This window comes from Panthera uncia, chromosome C2 (assembly GCF_023721935.1).
Source record: "Panthera uncia isolate 11264 chromosome C2, Puncia_PCG_1.0, whole genome shotgun sequence".
NCBI lineage: Eukaryota > Metazoa > Chordata > Mammalia > Carnivora > Felidae > Panthera > Panthera uncia.
Window position 1 is genome coordinate 64,607,113 of NC_064810.1, and position 17,079 is coordinate 64,624,191.

Here is a 17,079-nt window from a genome sequence, read left to right on the forward strand (position 1 = left end):
TCATCAGGGAAATGCAAATCAAAACCACAGTAAGATACCACCCTCACACCAGTCAGAATGGCTAGTATCAAAAAGACAAGAAACAGCACAAGTGTTGGCGAGGATGTGGAGAAAAGGGAAACCTCATGCACCGCTGGGTAGGAATGTAGACTGGTGCAACCACTGTGGAACAGTATGAAGATTCCCCCCAAAATTAAAACTAGAACTGCCATAAATCTAGTTTCACTATCTGGGTATTTACTTGAAAAAAATGGAAACACTAATGTGAAAAGATATATGCATCCCTAGGTTTACTGCAACAGTATTTACCACAGCCAGGACATGGAAGCAAAATAAGTGTCCATCAATAGATGAATGGATAAAAAAGATGTGGCATATATACACAATGGAATATTACTCAGCAATAAAAAAGAATGAAACCTGCCATTTGTGACAACATGGATGGACCTAGAGAGTTTATGCTAGTGAAATAAGCCAGACTAAGAAAGACAAATATCATATGCTTTCACATAAATGTGGAATCTAAAAGAAAAAACAAACAAACAAAACAGAGACTTCTAAATACAGAAAACAAACTGATGGTTGCCAGAGGGGAGGGGAATGGGGGGATAGGTGAAGGGGGTTAAGAGGTACAAACTTCAACTATAAAATAAGTAAGTCACAAGGATGAAAAAATACAGCATGGGGAATGTAGTCAATAATATCATTAATAATTCTGTATGGTGACAGGTGTAAACACACTGATCATGGTGAGCATTTTGTAATGTACGTAGTTGTCAAATCACTATGGTACACTGAAAAATACTATCACACGTTGTATATCAACTATAATTTTTTAAAAATTGACAACTTGGCAAAAAAATTTCTGCTCATATAGGACAAATGACTAATGTTTTTAAATTTCATTTTTTTAGAGACACAGAGTGTGCGTGCGAGTAGAGGTGGGAGAGAGAGAGAGGGAGAGAAACAGAATCCAAAGCAGGTTCTGCCGTATCAGCACAGAGCGCGATGTAGGACTCGAACTCACAAACTGTGAGATCATGACCTGTGCTGAAGTCAGATGCTTAACTTAACCTAGCCACCTAGCTGCCCCTAATTTGTTTTGTTTAAAATACAAATAACTCATTAATTATGACCGAAGTCAGTAAGAAAATACTAACGTTCCGATGAAAAAAAAAATTAAAAGGGACATAAACAAATGGCTGATAAGTCCTACCAATGGCCAATAAAAATAAAGATGCTTAACCTCATTCATAATTAAAGAACTATAATAAAAATAACAATGAGCTATCATTGTTCACCTAACAAACCAGAAAAGAAAATTCAATCTGAGAAAAGTATGTATTGGGACAGGGTCATTGTTCAATATGAACTATTATACACTTGTGCTGAAAACCCCAAACTCTTGCAACTTTTTGGGAAATCAATGCACTAATATAATACATCCCAAAGAGATGTACAGAGATCCAATTCAACTCAGCAATGCCATTTCTAGGAATCATGTGTATGAAAATATGTCTTTGCATGTGCACACAAAAAGACAGTTGGAGGGGTGCTTGGGTGGCTTAGTTGGTTAAGCGTCCAACTTGGGCTCAGGTCATGATCTTGTGGTTCATGAGTTCAAGCCCCGCATTGGACTCTGTGATGACCATCAGAACCTGGAGGCTGCTTCAGATTCTGTGTCTCCCTTGCTCTCTGCCCCTCCCCCACTAGTGCTCAGTCTCTCAGTCTCTCTCTCAAAAATAAATAAACATGAAAACAAACTTTATTTTTTTTATTTTTATTTTTTTTAATTTTTTTTTTCAACGTTTTTTATTTATTTTTGGGACAGAGAGAGACAGAGCATGAACGGGGGAGGGGCAGAGAGAGAGGGAGACACAGAATCATCGGAAACAGGCTCCAGGCTCCGAGCCATCAGCCCAGAGCCTGACGCGGGGCTCGAACTCACGGACCGCGAGATCGTGACCTGGCTGAAGTCGGACGCTTAACCGACTGCGCCACCCAGGCGCCCCGAAAACAAACTTTAAAAGACAATTGGAAATTTGCTTAGAGCAAGAAATTAAAAATAATCTGCATGCCAGAAAGTAGAGACATGCTCAAAAGCAAAACTAAACAAAAGCCCACATGAATAGGGTATGTCAAAAGTAGACAGAAGCTAACTGGAAAGAGCTCCCAAAGGCCAAAGCTGGAATAGTCCGATCAATAAAATGACTAAAAAGATTAATAAATGGGGGAGAAAAGACCATGTCTCATGCAGAAGAAATCCAAATAATTATGTAGCCGATCTGCTCTTAAGGAGAAGGAACATAAGTCCTCCCTTCTGAGCTGTAGGTTTCCTTCCAAAGTAACTTCCTTACAAAGGACAAAGCATGGAAAGCTGCAGGGGTGGGAGGGAAGGGGTATAACTTCACAGTGGAGAAAACTGAAATTAGGTCAGCCAGGTGATCAAGGTTAATAACATCCACAAGTTGTGCTAATGGTATATGCCATTGATATGATGTGACGAAAACAGCACTGTGGACTTTTCCAAATAACCAATTTATTATGAGATAAATATCACACAAACCCCTAATAGTGAGGCAAGCAACCAGTACTCCTCAAAACTGTCAGTCACCAAGAGCAAGGAAAAGTCTGCCACAGTCAAGAGGTGCCTAACAGACAAAATAACTAAATGTAATGTGGTAGCCTAAATGGGGTCATAGAAGAGAAAAAAGCATTAGGAAAAACTAAGGAAATCTAAATAAACTATGGAATTTAGTTAATAATAATGTATCAATTTGATTCATTAATGCTAACAAATGTAACCATACTAATGTAAGATGTTAACAATAGGGGGAAATTAGGTGCAGTGTCTATGCATATAGACATAAAACACCACACTGTTATATTTGGGGAATGAGGGCAACATGTTTCAAAATAATATGAGTATTATTACATTAACATGTGATATACATCCTCATATATGAATACAGGAAATTTACTTCTACAGAGAGGGATTTGAGGATTTAGATATCAGGTTAAAGATTTTACTTTTATCTACTGTCCTGTGTTATTTCAATTTTTTTCTAATATGAACTGTAATATTTTATAGTTTCATTAAAATATATTAAAATAACATAAAAACAAGGTGGTAACTGATATTCAAAAGAAACCTATAGATTCACATCTTCAAATAAATGACAGTTATCATCTCACTTGCTATCATTTATATCATTTATAATTTATGAAGAGCCCTGACAATTCATCTACCTCAAGAATTTTGCATTATCTATACATTCATTCTCTAGTTCACACTCCTATTGAAAAGCCTGCATTGATCATCAGGAAAATTTTCATACAGATAATATGTATACCACTTTAATAGAATTCAACATGAAATTTTAAGTAACAAAATTGTGGAGTTATTTACACAACGTCTTTATTTCAGTAAATAAAATTCTCTGCTACCAGTGATTTTCACAAAATAAGGAAGGTGAAAGAGAGAAGATAAAGGAATGGAGGAGAGTTGTATTTTGTAAAGTAGACCAGGTGTACACAGTTGTAACTTTGTACAGCATTTCTATACATACACCATTTCTAGAACTTGAGATTTCATTTAATTAAAAAGTAACAAAAGACGCTTTTCACATAGGGAGGCTGACCTTGATCCAATCAATCACTTATGAACTCCTTTCTTACATCCCTAGCCTCACCTCCCACTACTAGACCCACACTCCCATACTTCATATACCAGAACTTTCAAAATACTTGTATCTCTTCTACACAGACTATGTTGTTTAACCTCACCAAGCATTTCAAACATCCTGTACTTCTAACCTGGCACACTTATACTGTACTATTTATCTAAAGAGCTCCTCCTCAAAACCCTGAGTAAGTATCATTTTTCCTATGTAATTCCTTTGCTGACCACTCTGGATAATTTATTACTTTTCTCTGTAGTATTTCTGTTCATAGTGTAAGTAATTGTTACTCCATTTGTCATTTTACAGTATATTTCTTTTCTTGTCCTTCTCAAATTCATTTAGACAGACCTTATACTTTGTCTTTGTACCTAAAACACTATATAGTGCCAACAGGCTGAAATTAAAACGAACTTGGAAGATTTCAGAGAGTGGGTATTTGGAAAGAACACAGACTTAATAGCTGAAGAGTCTACAACTATGTGGCAGTAAGCACCACATAAATTTTGGATATTATTATCACTGCTGCTATAATTTTTGTCATAGAACAAAAGGATATTTACTCTTTTCTAAAAATTCTCCAAAGTAGACACTATACAACTTCTCCTTGTTTAGCAATAATTACTGAGATATTTTTAAATGTTATATTTCTAATACACTACTCCTGGAGAAATTTACATTCTATGCTAAATAGTATATATAGCATACTATACAGACCCTGGAGACAGACTTTCTAGAGTTGACTCCTAACTTTGCCACTCAATAGCTGTAGGACTCTCAGGTAACTTACTTAACTGCAACTGCCTCAGTTTCTTCTTCCATAAAATGGGGGATAGTAACAGTACCCATTCTTTATGGGGTCGCTGTAAAGTTTAAGTGAGTTATAAAGTACATGTAAAGTGCTTACAGCAATACCTGACGCAGAGCAAGTGTAATATATATTTGCTATTATTAAACAATAAATTGTAAAATAGTTAATGTTTATTAAGTGTTAATTATATGCCAAGTGCTATGATAAGCACTTAAACTTATTACACTTTTTTCTTACAAAACCCTTACTGTATAGATGAGAAGGGGAAAGGGCTTACTACAGTAAGTATCTTGCCCAGTCATACTGCTATCAAGTGGCAGAATTGGGATGCAAATCCAGCTAGTGCTCTTTAATTTTCAGAACAGATTCACTCCTACCCTTTCCTCTCCAGGGCTAGTGACAAACAGGCATAATCAAGCACAGCATTCTTCTCTCTGATCCCAAAAGCAGTGGTAGAATCTTCCTCTGCATACAGCCCTCTACACAGTTACTATCAATAGAACAAAGTTAATATGAGGAATGAAATCAATTTGTCATCCTTGCTATTTAAACTGCCTCTCATGCAAGTAGAGGGAGAGTTTTATTTTAAGGAAGGCAATTTATTTATTATCCAAGTAATCAATCTATGATGAACAAAGGTAAGATATTTTCACACGTAAGTTTACTTATAAAAATTTTTCTTAAAAAATTAATTTAAATAAAATTTAAGGCTCCTGTAAAGACACAATGTGCTTTACATACTATGTCCTTCAGAGTCCTAGGGTTCTACAGAGGTGAGCTGCAACTCAGGAAAAGCAAAGTCAGCTGGCCCCATACCCCAGTTTGAACCAAAGCAATTTTCCTTTTTATCTGTTCTATTTATAGAATAGGGGTTCTTCATAAAATTTTATTTAGGGGGAAATGAATTTCTACTGCCAAATACTGATAATGAAAAAACACCATTCTCTAGGGTACTCAGAATTCACAAAAGTATATTAAGCCTAGACTTTCAAAACATTCAAAAATCCCATTTTTCCTCTGGTCAAGGAGAAAGAGTGCTATTTTTTCTGAACTAAATCAGAGTTACTACAACCTACTGGGTAATCTAAAGTATACTAATTGACTACATGATGCTCTAGTTACTATAGCAAACACTAGTAATTCCAATCAGAAGACTACCACTAAGACTAAGTAACACCTCTGGTCTCTGTTCTGACTTAATTCCTCCTTCTTTTAGTCATCCTGGTTACTCCTTTCCTCAGTTATATGCTAAAAGCTGATTATTCATAATCCCTAAATAAAAATACTGTTTAAAATGGCAGAGTGGAGCAAAATAAAGACAAGTTCACCAAAACAGATATAACCTTTCAAACTGTGATCAGTGGAAATATCTGCCAAGTATTACAGCAATCCTACTCTAACTTCATCCACAACTGAAGAGTGCTTATGGACAAAAATTATGATGAAGCTTTGGGATAGCTTAGCTATAATTTTAAAATTAAAAATAACAATGTGGGAGTAGTTAGGGGGTATTATGCAGTTCAACAACTCAGTGAAATACATACTATATAACCAATAACCAGAAATATTATGAGATCTCCAATATTTAATAAGGTTATAAATAATTATTCATACAATTTTGTAAAACATGTACAAATAGAATGAGATATGTAGAGATGTAGAAGTTAAAAGTCAGGATAGAAAGAGAATGAAGAAGGCTCAGGACAGATGAGAATCTATATAAAGATTTGGAAGGATCAGGCATTCAACGAAAGATGGGTAGAAACCCAATGAAAGAAGAGTACACAAACCCAGAGATGAGGCTGAAATCCACAGAGGGAGTAACCAAGAGAGAGAGCAACAGACACACACCAGAGTTAAAGAGGGAAAAGAAATGAGGGGGTGACATAGACCAAGAAAGAGGGACAGAAACCCAGATCAAAACATAGAGAGACCCAGAACCCAGAGTAAAAGGAGCAAAAACCCAGAAAGTAGATGGAGGAGACTAAACAGAAGTGAGACAATAGGCATAGAAGAGACAGAAAACGGTAGAGAGATAATGATGACGATGAAAAGGTTACAAAATATTTCATATCTGAACTCATACATCAACTAAGTCTTTCATCCTTATAATCTTGAAACACTGAATTCTGCTCTTTCTCAACCTCAAAATTTCTAAAATCATCCCCCTAACTGCCTCCTCACATCTCCTCTGGGCTCCTGTTCTGACCACTGATCTCCTGTCCAGATGGTCCCCTAAGGTCTCTGAAACCCCAAAAAGGAACTCTTTTGAATCCAGTCTCTTCATGGAGGCTTTTTATACTGCTTTGCCCTTACACTGCTTTTCCCCAGATCCACTGGATCCCACCCAAAGGCAATGGTTTCCCTACAGCTCTCTCAAATGAGGACTCTTCTCACCCTCAACACATTCTAGGACCAGCAGACAATACTTGGCAAACTGCTGGCTCTTTGCTGTGCTGGTCTCAAACAGCCGCTCTCCCAGAACTCCTAAGAGCTCTATCACATGGCTACACAACTCTATCAACCCAACTTTGTCAATATCATTTCTCCACTTAGCACCCCACTTCCTGACACCACCACCACCACTACATGTGAAATCATACATGTATCTAATGGGTATTTCTATTTGCTTGTCCCAGAGACATCTCAAAACTATTAACTTGTTACTTCCTCCCCCCCAAATTTTTATATATATAAACATAAACACACACACACACACACACACACGCACACACACAGGCAGTACACCAAGCTTCTCTTCAGACAGAAATCATCTTTAAAGATCTGTAAGAATTTCCTAAGACATTTAGATCTCTTTCTACAACTGTAGTTCTAAGTTCACTCTCAGTAATCTACTGTTGGAGAGTCAGAACTGGTAATAACATACCTAAGCTCCTGGGGTACTTGGGTGGCTCAGTTGGTTAATGTCTGAGTTTTGATTTCGCCTCAGTCACGATCTCATAGATTGTGGGATCAAGCCCTGCCTCAGGCTCCATGCTGAGCGTGGAGGCTGCTTCAGTTCTCTCTCCCCTTCTCTCTCTGCCCCTCCCCAACTAGCGTTCTCTCCTCTCTTGCTCAAAATAAATAAATATTTAAAAACAACAACAACAACAGAACAAACCTGAACTCTCAACCTTAGAGCAGAACCCGTCTTTTCATATGGGACATATTAGTTTATTACCTGGTCTCTCGAGTAATGTTAGCCCTGCCAGAACAATTCAGAAGAATGGAAGTAGAGATGGTGAGGAAAGCAAGAAGAAATCATCTTTTCGGTGGCTAGAAGATCATGGGAGGTCCTGCACCTGTGTATTTCTGCATATCTTCAGAAAACCTCTTTTTGTTAAGGAAGGATCATTATTTTCAGCAATATATCACAACTTTTTTTTCCCCTTTCTGTTTTGTTAATGAAGCTATCCAAAATTAAGAGGAATCTTTTTTTCACTATGAAAAATTTACAATGCTCAAGAGAAAGTTCTGAGATAAATAAAACATTATAGTTTCTTTTTTATAATAGAGGTTCACTGTCCTTCTGGTTAACCTCCTTTAATAACTTCTCAATTGCTCTTTATCTATAAGACCATTTTTAATAATAAGCAGCTCTAAACAGCAACAGGGAGGAAAATCATCCATTGGGGTACACAAATAATAGTCCACTGTCACTACCAAGGCAGAATTAAGTGAGGGTGAGGGCAGACTGTGATCAGGGCTTCCACCAGACCAAAACCAGATAGGTAAGCCTTTTGATGCCACCACAAACACAGCCTTATATTCAAAAGTTTGATATTCTTCTTTTTCTGCTCTTTATATTTGCAAGCATTAAATGAGTTAATATTTGTAAAGTACTAAAAACAGTATCTGCCATATAGGGAGAGCTAATAAAGTAATCAGGAGAAAATGTTTAGGGGCTTTGATAATTCCGACCTCTACTTTCCTCCCTGAGGTATTATTATGTCTAGCATCTAACAACAAAAAGTCATGAGGATGCAAAATTCCATTGTAAGAGTGCTGTGAACATAACAGATGTTCCATAATTTTATTTGGGAAGGGTCAGGAAAAAGTAAAGACATCAAAACAAATAAGATTAAAGACATAACATGCTGTTTGCTAGGTTTTTAAGAAAAAAAAAAAAAAGTGGCATGAACCTCATAATTGGCTTTAGAAACAAAAGAGCTCAAATACTTATAAAGGCTTACAGTCCCTAATACAAGCACCTGAGAAACAAGAGTCACAAAGGAACCAATTTGCTAATTATCATTGCTAAAACATTAGCTGTGACTCACACTCTCACACACACACACACACACACACAAATATATAAATAGCATTTATGTATCTACAGAATGTATATCACAGTCTTGGCTTAAGACATAGGCATCTTCCCATATTACAGGCTCTGTCATGAAAAAAATAACTTCTAAGGAAATAACCTAACTAAAATTTAATGGAAAATGATTAAACTCTGATACACTGGGAAATAGTTACATGAAGTAAAAAGAACACTGGGCTTAGTAATCAAGAGGGATTATAGATCTAGGAACTTAAGATAGTATGTGCAACTTGACGTCAAAAATATCAAATGAGCCTATCCAAAGTCATATTTATTTAGCCAAAAAGATTAAGTGGTTTGTTAACTTTCTGGTCTCCCCCCTCACCAGAAACCAGTAAAGTAGAAATTTAAGGAAAATACTGAATCTAGGAAGAAGGGACAGTGAACAGGCAGAAAGAAGAAGGTAAAACAGAAGAAACAGACTTTCTGTGCTTCCATCTCCAGGGAGCACAATGACATTAATTATTATTATTTGAAGAGAAAAACCAAAAGGGTCGGGGATTCACAGTACATGGTCTTCTTAAATTATCCTTTGCTTTCACAAAATTAAATGCAATCATAAATAATGACCATGTATAACAAGCTCTGTAATACTGTACCTTTCTAGCTTTCTCCCTCACCAAGGATAGGTTAAATTTGCCTCCCAATGTTGAAGTCTCATTCTGGTCCTACTAAAGTCCTCCTGTTCCCCTTTCCCTCCAATACTTCCACTTAACAAAATGACATCATTTTCCACCCTCTAATAAACAACTAGAACTATCATGTGGCTCCAGAAACGCATAAGGAACGCAGAAGTTTAAAAAATAAATAAATATATGTGTGTGTATGAGTGTGTGTGTTTGTGTGTGTGTGTGTAAAGAACTAAAGACAAATGTTCCAAAAAAGAAAATTCTTCAAAATTCATTTCCCTTTATCATCTCATTAACATTTTCTGATATAACTACTGGTAGTCAATGATTATGTCTTGAGCTCAGGATTACTAGGGCTTATGCTTTAGAATTCTTCCATTTAATATTAGCAAAACTGTTTCACTCACTGGGCCAGGGTGGGGGATCGGGTGCAGAACAAGGACTATTTTTAGAATAACAAGTCTATCACAATATTCAGTACACACTTTCTTCAAGACCTACCTTCTCACCACTTGAGTAGAAGAAATAACGCAATCGGACTATGTTACAGTGATCTAGCTTTCTCATGATTTGGAGCTCTCGGTTCTGAAAAGGAAACACATGAAAATATTTTTTAAAGGATAAATGCTATTCACCATATTGACTACGATACTAAAATTTCATAACAATAAACACTACAAAGAACAGGCCATGGATAGGTTACTAAAAAGTATGGTCTAGGGGTTGGGAGGCTGGGCAACATAGGTGAAGGGGATTAAGAGGTACAAAGTGCCCACTGTAGAATAAATAAATCATAGGGATGAAAAGTACAGCACAGGGAATATAGTCAATAATACCGTAATACACTTATCGTGGTAAGAATTTCATAATGTATAGAACTGTCAAATCACTATGTTGTACACTTGAAATTAATATAATATTATGTCAATTATACTTCAATTAAAAATTTAAAAACTAAAACAATAACAAAAATTTTCTAAACAAGATAAAAAGTATGGTCTGTACTGACCTGCAAACTATTTGTTATTAGTCTATGAACTATTTACTACTGCCTTGCGATAAGATAAACACAGAAATTGAGAATAAGTGCTTAGAATCTTTCACAGCAATTTGACAGAATAATTTCATATTTATGAATCTTAAGAGTGGGGCCTATATTTTGTATTTTTTAATTTCACTTTTCTAGTAATTGATTTGTATTTTATTTTACAAAAATATCAGTCTGATGAACTGGAAATTTTTTTAACTAATACTTCACAACTAATAGCTTGAGAAGCAGTGATCTATATTATGACAGAGATACCTGGAATGAGCTATTACTACTGGAATCTTTCACAACTAATATAAAAATCAAGCTTCTCACTAAACACATAAATTTGGGTGCAAAGAGCTCTTACAAGCCCCACTATCTTCCAAGATATGGTCAAAAAAAAAAAAATTCTGAGAGCCCCATAAGAAAGGTTCAGTTGCTAAGTTTTACAGAGTTATAATAGGACATCCCAGAAACTGTACAGTCTTGATAAATTTATAAACCACACAAATAATTTTTCCTTTGGGGAGTTTCAAAGTTATGTTCATTCTTCATGAAAAGAAACCATCAAATAATATGATGGCTTCCTAACAACATAAGTTTTTGCAGTAATAAATTCAAAGAGTATATATTAACAAAGAAGATACATTCCAACAATATACTTGGCTGTCAAAAGTCCAGTTAATAAAGGCAAATTACATAACAGAAAAAATATTAAAAAGTACCAGCTATATGATCAGGAAATATAAAATTTCAGGTAAAATAGTGAATTAGAAGAGCTACAAAACATAAACGTTAATATACCTGGGAATCTGGATGGAAAAAATGCTTTATGGTTAGAAAAAAAAAGCCAAAAAAAGAGGGGCTGGAGGTTGCACAGCAGATGAGGAGCCTAATCAGCAGAACTATCCTAGAACAGAGTGGGCTCCAGTTCTTAGATGATAGAAGGGGCTCCTGGGTGGCTCAGTCAGTTGCACATCTAACTTCGGCTCAGGTCATGAACTCGCCATTTGTGAGTTTGAGCCCTGTGTCGGGCTCTGTGCTGACAGCTCAGAGCCTGGAGCCTGCTTTGGATTCTGTGTCTCCCTCTCTCTCTGCTCCTCCCCCACTTGTGCGCTCTCTCTCTCTCTCAAAAATAAATAAATGTAAAAAAAAAATTTTTTAAAGAAAATAATTTATGTAATACTAACAACAACAACAAAAAAAATCAAACCTGGACCTACAAATGGCACCTTAAAAAACGAAGGCCATACATGAGAACAGAGAAACAAAACCATGAGAGGTAAGCAAACAAAAAGCAACATGGCACAGGTAACTCCAACCATAACAAAAACCACATAAAATGTAATTAACTAAGCACACAATCAAAGGCAGAGAATGGCAGACTCGATAAGAAAGCAAGCTCCAACTATATTCTCTCTATGATACACACACTTTAGATTCAAAGACACCAACAGCTTGAAAGTAAAAGGATGGAAAAAGATACAGCAAGTAAACAGCACCAAGAGATCTGGAGCAGCAATGTTATTAGCAGACAAAGTAAATTCTGAGAGACAGCGATTTCCCCATTTCCTACCAGATAAAGTCTAAATCACTTCATATTCTGGTTCCTTATTATCAGCTTCATCTTATCTTCCACTCATAACCAACATGATCATAACTAGATCCCACTTCTCACTCCTTCTGACCATATTATCTCATTCCCAATTCTAAACCACTGATCACATCATCACTGGAATGTCTTGATCCCTCCCTTCCACCTACACACATTCTATCCATCCTTGAAGTTCCTATTCAACTCCCACCTCTTTCACAAGGCTATCCCCAGCTGTTCCAACTCACACTAATCTTCTCTAATCTCTAAATTCCTGCAGCACCTACCAATATTTTAGAATTTAGTATATACTTTCTTGGTTTTTATTTTTGTAAACTGTAGTTCAATAGTGTCATGTAAAAGAATGCGTTTCAAAAAGTACCTTATAGAAATCAGATACTAACTACATTGTAGTCACTGTAGGGAAACACAACACACACTCACACAACTTGTCCAACTAACTTACTATACATGTGCCTTAAGAAAAGCTGAATTTTGTATCTTTCTGTATCAGAGACGGAGCTCTCAAGGCTGGTTACTTTGTCTTTCACAGAGTAAATTCCCTGTTTTTATAATTTCTTCTGCCTTACAACTTGCTGTAGACCAGTATTCTCAAACTGTGGGATCAGCCAATAAGGAAATGAGAAGGGGGTGGGTAAGGAGAAAAGAATAAGAAGTTTAATACAGTAAGACTAAGGACTTTTTCATCAAACTTACTTCAGTTATTTTTCTGTGCACTGGGTTGCAATGTAAAATCTACTTCTTACTACAAGATCATAGTTAAAAATTTTAAATCCATTGTAGAAAAACAACCTGTCTATAAAGGCAAAATTTTTCCAATACAGAAAAGATAAAAACTTACATGTAAACTATTCTTATCATTCCCACCTAAAACAAAATAAGAGAAAACAAAAAGACTGCTCAAGATGGAATAAATAACACACAAGTATAAGAAAACCTGAAAGGTACATTTAAAGGAAAAATTATCCTTTTGGTTTAACCAATAGCCATTAACATATATCCTCCTCTAAAGTAGACAGGGGCTATTGTTCATTTTTACATCATTTGACATCTCACACTTTAAAAAGGGGGGGGGGGAGGGGTACTTCCAAAGCTAAAAGCACTATGTCAAGGGAATCCCTAAAGGGTACTTTACATACCCTATGTAAAATTCAATAAAGGAAAAGCTAACTTTTAGGTGAAGTAACAACCAGAAAGCTTAATAATACTGTAGATGTCAGGTAGGCAGCATATGGCTATCATCTTCTCTTCTTCACCAAATTTCATTCCACTGGATCTTTCCTACCATAGAAAGTTCCATTTTCATAAAATCTAGTAAAATAGGACTGACTTCAAAAGTTTTGCTTCAGGGGTGCTGGGTGGCTCAGTCGGTTAAGCGTCCAACTCTTGTTTTCCACTCAAGTCATGATCTCTCAGTTGGTGAGTTTGAGCCCTGCATTGGGCTCTGCACTGACAACAGTGTGGACCCTGCTTGGGATTCTCTCTCTTTCTCTTTATCTCTGACTCCCCCCTGCTTACTCTCTCTCTCTCTCTCAAAATCGATAAACTTAAAAAAAAAAAAAAAGTTTTGCTTCAAAGGCTATTTTTTCCAAAACATACCTTCTTCTTCAGAAACAAATTACCTAAAGTTCCATCATCCTTCTTCTGAAATCACACTAGGACTGAAAAAGTGTTTATTTCAATCCATTTCTAAATCTTTGATTCCAGAGTAAATTCAGATACCCCCAAAGACCCTACAATTGGCTAGAATGTCACCTCAAAATAATTCCCTGTGTACAACAAATATTTTGAAGCTAATTATGTGTCAGAGCCAGGGCTCTGAGCATATAAAAATTCATAGTCCTCACAGTTTTCAATGGGTAAGCAAACCAAACAATTACAATACAATGTGGAAACTGTAGGTCACTCAGATAGTGCAATAGGGTAAATGGGGATTTGGACCTATAAAAATTTTGCTTATTAGTACCTTGAAAAATTTGGGAAAGAGACCTGGTGGAAAGTTTTAAATATAATGCTAAAAAGTTTGAATACTACAAGCCATGAAGAACCACTAATATGTTCTAAGCAAGAGATTTGTTTTGGGAAGATCACTGGTTATCAAAAAAAAGTTTTTTGTTTTTAAGGAGAAGATAAATTAAACTAAGACCTGTACGGAGGTAGAAAGAGTCAAGACAGAAGGAAGAGAATGGCTCTGAGAGGCAGATCAACAGTTATTTGATCACATACTGCTACTGCTTTGGTAAATGGAAGGAGGGGAGTGATAACTATCAAACTTCTGACTCATGTGACTATTAACATGGCAATAGAGTTCACTGGCCTAGGAAGCTGTTTTGGAAGAAGGAAGGAATGAGTTCAGTTTGGGACACGTTTAGCTTTAAATGACTGAAGGACACAGATATGGAAAGGTCCAGAAAGCAATCTGATATGTTCATCTTATCCTCTAGCAAGAGGTCTAGATGGTTCTTGAAGCTACAGGAATAGATAAAATTGCCTGTAAAATAAGAAGGAAGTAGCCAGAGTCTCCAGGAGCAGAAAAGTCTATAAAAGAACACTAAAAAAGAAACTGGTTAGGTAGTAAAAACCTAGACGATGGTGTCACATAAGCCCCAAGACAGGTAAGATATTCTGAAGAAGATCCTGGAGAATATGAACATTTAGGCAGACAGATGAAAAGGAATCATACAAGAAACTGAGAATGAGCAAAGCTGTAAAAGATGAATCACCAAAATAATACATTAGAATAAGGGTCAGTCAACATTTTCTATAAAGGGCCAGATTATAAATACTTTAGGCTTGCAGCCCACAGTCTCTGTTGCAATTATTCAACTCTACAGTCAGAAAAGAAAAGCAGTCAACAATATGCAAAGGAATGGGTGGCTATGTATATCCCAATAAAACTTTATTTACAAAAAGAGGCAACAGGCACACAGTTTGCCATCTTTTGTTCTAGAAGCCAAGGAAAGAAAATTCTTTATATATTCAATCTTTTTCACAACTTAGCACGCACGCATGCATGCATACACACACGCACACGCGCGCGCACACACACACACACACACACACACACACACACACACTGTATATATAGTGGACTTTCTAATATCAACTAATGTTCTGGAAGTTTACTATAACATTTTTCTTCTACATTACTATAATTAGACATATATAAATAAATAATCTAAATTGTGAATTAGATATAAAATACATACTGCTCAGGTAGGCTTAAAATCTTCTACAAAGAAATTTCAATTTTGAATCCTCTTTCTCTCTGACCTCACATTCAATCTGTCAAAAAATCCTGCTGGGTTCTACCTTCAAAATATATCCAAGGGGTACCTGGCTGTCTTAGTAGAGCATGAGACTCTTGATCTTGGGGTTATGAGCTGGAGCCCCACAATCTCTAAAATCTAAAAAAAAAAAAAAAATTTATATAATTCTCCAAGCTTTTAGCAATTGCACTCTTGGGCACTTACCCCACAGAAACGGAAATTTATGTTCACACAAAAACCTATGGATGAATGTTCATAGCCATATTATTCAGAATAGCTACCAGATGTCTTTCAAAGGGTGAATGGATAAACAAACCATAGTATACTATACTATGAAATACTACTCAGCAATAGAAAAAAACTAATTATTGACATATGCAACAACTTTAATGAATCTCCAGAGAATTATGCTGAGCAAATAAAGCCAATCCCAAAAGGTTACGTACACTATTTATTTCATTGATAAACATTCTTGAAATAACAAAGTTATAGATATGGGAAACAGATTGCTGGTTGTTGCAAGGGTTTTAAATTAGGGGTTAAGAGTGGAGGAATGGCAGGGAGAAAAATAAGTATGGTTATAAGAGGATCCTTGTGATGATGGAACTGTTCTAGTGAATACACAAAACTACACATATAATAAAACTGTATAGAAGTACACACACACACACACACAAGTAAATCTGGGGAAATCTCAACAAGACTGGTGGATTGTATTAATGTCAAGATCCTGACTGTGATGCTGTGCTATATTTTGTAAGATGTTACCACTGAGGGAAACTGGGTAAAGGGTACATGGTATCTCTCTGTATTACTTCTACAATTGCAGGTATATTTACAATTATCTCACTACAAAAAACAATAAAAATACATGGGGTGTGTGTGTATCTCCAGGGTGTAATCATTTCTCACTACCTCTCTAGTGCAAGTCTTTCAGCTTCCCTCTGTTCACCTTCCATCTATGTTCAACAAAGCAGGCAGAGTGATCTTCACGTTTTAAAATATGATAGACTATGAGATTTCTCTGCTTAAAACCTCCAGTGGCTCCCTACCTTGAAGAGAGTTAAAGCCAAAATCCTTACTATAGCCAACAAGGCTTCTCCCAACTGCCCTACCCATTGGAGAAAACATTTGTAAATCATATATCTGATAAGGAATCTGTATCCAGAATAAAGAACTCTAGTCAACAATAAAAAGCCAAAATGAGCAAAGGAAGGACTTCTGGTCTCCAGCCCAGTATGTAAGGAGCTTGGAAGTCATCCTTCCCATCTTCACAGAGCTGAACAAACTGAAAAAAGTCAACAACTCTTCTTAAATCCATTAAAGAATTGAGGGCTCACGTGGCAAACCACTGCCCTAAAAACTGGAAACAGGCACATATACAGAATCACAGCTTACTGGAGCAGAAACCCAGGAGCAGAAACTGCCTCTGGAGTCAGTACCAGAAGAGGAAAACCTAAACTGTAATGGACAGAGGAGCAGTATGAACAAGTCTGGGAGTTAAGAATTCCAGAGGGGGCCTCCACATGTTTCTCAGTTTTATTTCTAGGAGCCCTACCAGGTCCTTACAGTGAAAATCTAGGAAATATATGGAGAGGAGATGAAACATTTAAAACAGGCCCAAGAGGGGCGCCTGGGTGGCGCAGTCGGTTAAGCGTCCGACTTCAGCCAGGTCACGATCTCGCGGTCCGTGAGTTCGAGCCCCGCGTCAGGCTCTG

General features: G+C 36.5%; 1 protein-coding gene across 3 annotated transcripts in view; it reads right to left on the reverse strand.

The window, feature by feature from the left end:
- Window positions 1–17,079, reverse strand: part of GSK3B (glycogen synthase kinase 3 beta) — a 194,137-nt gene that overhangs the window by 96,470 nt on the left and 80,588 nt on the right. For all 3 annotated transcript variants that reach the window (XM_049629429.1, XM_049629428.1, XM_049629430.1), the window contains exon 3: window positions 9,949–10,032. In XM_049629429.1, the coding sequence (XP_049485386.1) occupies window positions 9,949–10,032 (84 nt within the window). The remainder of the gene's footprint in view (window positions 1–9,948; window positions 10,033–17,079) is intronic.